Raw genomic sequence first — 3,610 nt, 5'->3', positions numbered from 1 at the left:
AGACTGCTTTGGATGGCTTCCATGGTCCGGACCACGGATCCAGACGTATGCGGGCGGTTTGATGGTCAGCGTTGCTAGAAAGAATTTATTTTCTACATTTGTTTCTTGGAAGCAATCACGACTTAAAAAAACGAAAATAGAGTTTTTAACGTATTTATTATGGAAATCATCAGTTTCTATATTTATCATGGCAGCAAATCATGACTTACCAAAAACAACAGAAAATGGAGATGCGTAATTTTTGGAAAGCAGTTTTCAATTTGGATTGCTATCTCGCCATCCGCTGGCCGGTACCGGCCCGCTCACCCGCTGCTAGCCTGCTACCCGCTAATCTCCAGTCCACATCGCCATCGGCGCCCCACACCCACGAAACTAGCCGAGCTCTTCTCCCCGCTCGTGCGGCGGGCCGACATGTCCTCGGCAACGCCGCCCGGTGCGTGCGAGCCCGCCGACGGCAAGGGCGGCGAGGCGAGGCCCCGCTCGCCGGCGTGGTTACGCCGCTTGATCGACACGGAGGAGGCATGGGCGCAGCTGCGGTTCGCGGCGCCGATGGTCCTGACCAACATGTCCTACTACGGCATCCCGCTGGTGTCCGTGATGTTCTCCGGCCACCTCGGCAACGTCCGCCTCGCCGGCGCCACGCTCGGCAACTCCTGGGCCACCGTCACCGGCTACGCCTTCGTCGTACGTACCCTGCTCTGCCTGCTACCACACACTCTTTTTTCTTCTGATAATTTGCTACTACACACTCTTTTTTCTTTCGATAATTTGCTACCACACACTCTTGATTTGTTGGGTTAATCTTGGTTTGTCGAAGTTCGATTAGGCGCGTATTAATTAATTGGACCTCTTCAGACGCTGTGTGATCGATGATACATCTGTCGTTCGATTAGTCGCCTTGGTAGTTCTTCTGCCAAAATTTTGAGATGGAGTAAGCTGCCTGAAACTGAAGGCTGAAAGTACATTTCAGCCAGCCGATTTCAAAAGCTCCGAGGTGAAAACCGGGACACCGCGATGAAAAAACTAGAGTACATATGTAAATATAGAAAAAAACTAGAGTACAACACAATGGAAGAAGGTGACTTGCATTAAAAACAATTCAGGCGACTTACAAATAGACTGTCCCAATAAGTCCATAACTTGTTCTGCAGATGAACATTGTCGCATTGCATCCTCATTAACTCCTAAAATCCAACAAAGTAGTAACTCACATGCAAAAAATGACGATCATTTCAGACCGGTATGAGTGGCGCCCTGGAGACGCTATGCGGGCAGGCCTACGGCGCCCAACTATACCGCATGCTAGGACTGTACCTGCAGTCGTCGCTCATCATGTCGGCGGTGGTGTCCGTGGTCATCGCCGTCATCTGGCTGTTCACGGAGCCGCTGCTTCTGTGCCTGCATCAGGAGCCGGAGGTGTCCCGCGCCGCCGCGGTGTTCATTCGGTACCAGATCCCCGGCCTGTTCGCCTTCTCCTTCCTGCAGTGCCTCCTGCGTTACCTGCAGACGCAGTCGGTCGTCGTGCCGCTCGTCGTCTGCTCCGTGGTGCCGTTCGCGCTCCACGTCCCGCTGAACCACCTGCTGGTGAACGTGCTCGGCCTTGGCCTCGCCGGCGCGTCTGCCGCCATCTCTGCCACCTTCTGGTTCTCCTGCCTGATGCTGCTTGGGTACGTGATGTGGTCCAAGAAGTTTGGCGAGACGTGGAAGGGCTTCTCCGCCGACGCGTTCAACTACGTGCTGCCGACGATCAAGCTCGCTGCGCCCTCCGCCGTCATGGTTTGGTCAGTCCATATATGATCATACACAATATTATTGTCAACCACTCGTGCTACACCATTTTCATTTCCCATTATTGATTCTGTGTTTGTTGAGTGCATGCAGCTTGGAGTACTGGGCGTTTGAGCTTCTGGTTCTTATCGCGGGCTTGCTACCGAATTCCACAGTGAGCACGTCACTGATCGCCATGTGGTACGTTCATTCTTCAGTACTGTCCGATGGGGCTTCAGAAGCATTGTTCCATCATGTTATCCGTAGGCCATGACCCATGATTCATGAACGAATGGACTTGACTTCTAAATGCAGCTCGAGCACAGAGGCGATTGCCTACATGATCACCTACGGATTCAGTGCCGCCGTAAGGTATGCATGATCTCAAGTTCTTTCTTTGTCTCTGTGAGCACGACCTGTTATTTCATTGTTTGCACCTTTTACAGCACCCGGGTGTCGAATGAGATCGGAGCCGGGAACGTGGACATGGCGAAGAATGCGGTCGCGGTGACGCTGAAGCTGTCGGTGTTCCTCGCTTTCTCCTTCGTCCTGCTGCTGGGCTTCGGCCACGGCCTTTGGGCGAGGCTCTTCAGCAGGAGCGAGGTGATCGGGTCAGAATTCGCGGCCATCACCCCGCTCGTGATGGCATCGATCGTGCTCGACTCCGCGCAGGGCGTGCTGTCAGGTGAGAAAGATCCATCAGCTAACTACCTAAACCAATCTTCAAGAATCACTTACCTGCACTGAACAGATAATTTCATGGCACGGATACGAATTCATGGATTGGAATGCCACTGTTGGCGCTACACAATTCGGCAAATTGACGAATGAATTGGTGTGTGACGACAGGGGTGGCGAGGGGCTGTGGATGGCAGCACCTGGCGGCGATAACGAACCTTGTGGCGTTCTACTTCATCGGCATGCCGTTGGCCATCCTCTTTGCCTTCAAGCTCAACTTCTACACCAAGGTACTTCCTTTGTCCAGAATTAGTTGTCCTCAAACGGATGTGTCTAGACGGGTAAATTGACGGAATGTGGTATAGCAAGCAGCTCGAACTCCATTCTGAAACATAATGAGCTGGCCGGAGCACTGAACAGATGCACATTTTTTACAGGGTTTATGGTCGGGTCTGATCTGCGGGCTGACTTGCCAAACCATCACTCTGGTGGTGATCACCGCCCGCACGAAATGGGCCAAGATCGCGGATGCGATGCAGCAAGAGAAGGCCAACTATGTCGCTTGATCGATAATATTGAGTGTGCCTAGCACATGTATGTACGGGGTTTTGTGAGATGGCCAGAGGGTGCGATGCTTGAGCTGTTGTTTAGCCTTATGAAGTAAGCTATAGCTTTTTTGACCGTGTACTTCGAGGGATTTATGTCTCCGAAAGATCGAACTTGTAATGGCAATTAACCAGAGAGTATACAGGAGAAGTGTACATACCGGGACGTGGATGTTCCATCCTCCCAACCGCACCCATGGATGTTCATATTTCCAAGGTCGTGAAATATGTCGTGCTGGCTGCGCAGCCTTGCCAATACCAGGACATCTTCATGCCGGATAATGAGAATATCAACTCTGAAGCTCAACTTGTAGTTAATCCAGGAAAGCACAACATGGGTATCGAGAGTGAGGTGCATTCAGCTCAACGAAAAAATTCTCCGTTTTTCAATGCATCTAATATAGTGCACAATAATTCATGTTTTTACAGCCTGAATAAGAGAGGAGGCAATAGAAATATTCATTCCCATGGTCGCTAACAAATAGTAGCTTATGGGTTCCTTAAAAAGCAGGCACGAATTAAACCCATAGATAATCATTTTTAATGCCCAATTGCCTCAT

The 3,610-nt window shown here is 51.0% G+C and overlaps 1 protein-coding gene across 1 annotated transcript; it reads left to right on the top strand.

The window, feature by feature from the left end:
* Positions 1–255: 255 nt before the first annotated feature.
* On the top strand, positions 256–3,206 carry LOC147984027 (protein DETOXIFICATION 19-like). Its single transcript, XM_087543292.1, has 7 exons — positions 256–684; positions 1,237–1,781; positions 1,882–1,968; positions 2,083–2,139; positions 2,214–2,452; positions 2,617–2,735; positions 2,883–3,206. The coding sequence occupies exons 1-7, from the start codon at positions 412–414 to the stop codon at positions 3,009–3,011; spliced, it is 1,449 nt and encodes a 482-aa protein (XP_087399418.1). The 5' UTR covers positions 256–411; the 3' UTR covers positions 3,012–3,206.
* Positions 3,207–3,610: the final 404 nt, after the last annotated feature.

The sequence above is a fragment of the Triticum urartu genome, chromosome 2A (genome assembly GCF_056163025.1).
Source record: "Triticum urartu cultivar PI428250 chromosome 2A, HENAU_Tu73, whole genome shotgun sequence".
Classification (NCBI taxonomy): Eukaryota; Viridiplantae; Streptophyta; class Magnoliopsida; order Poales; family Poaceae; genus Triticum; species Triticum urartu.
Note: the sequence above shows the minus strand (reverse complement) of the source record. Positions and strands in the feature narration are given on the sequence as shown.

What these genes read in the sequence shown, in the direction of transcription:
- LOC147984027 (XM_087543292.1), top strand. Translation starts at nt 412, where the DNA reads ATGTCCTCGGCAACGCCGCCCGGTGCGTGCGAGCCCGCCGACGGCAAG. An exon ending in TCACCGGCTACGCCTTCGTC is followed by an intron (nt 685 to 1,236) that starts GTACGTACCCTG and finishes CGATCATTTCAG; the next exon opens with ACCGGTATGAGTGGCGCCCT. An exon ending in GGATTCAGTGCCGCCGTAAG is followed by an intron (nt 2,140 to 2,213) that starts GTATGCATGATC and finishes CACCTTTTACAG; the next exon opens with CACCCGGGTGTCGAATGAGA.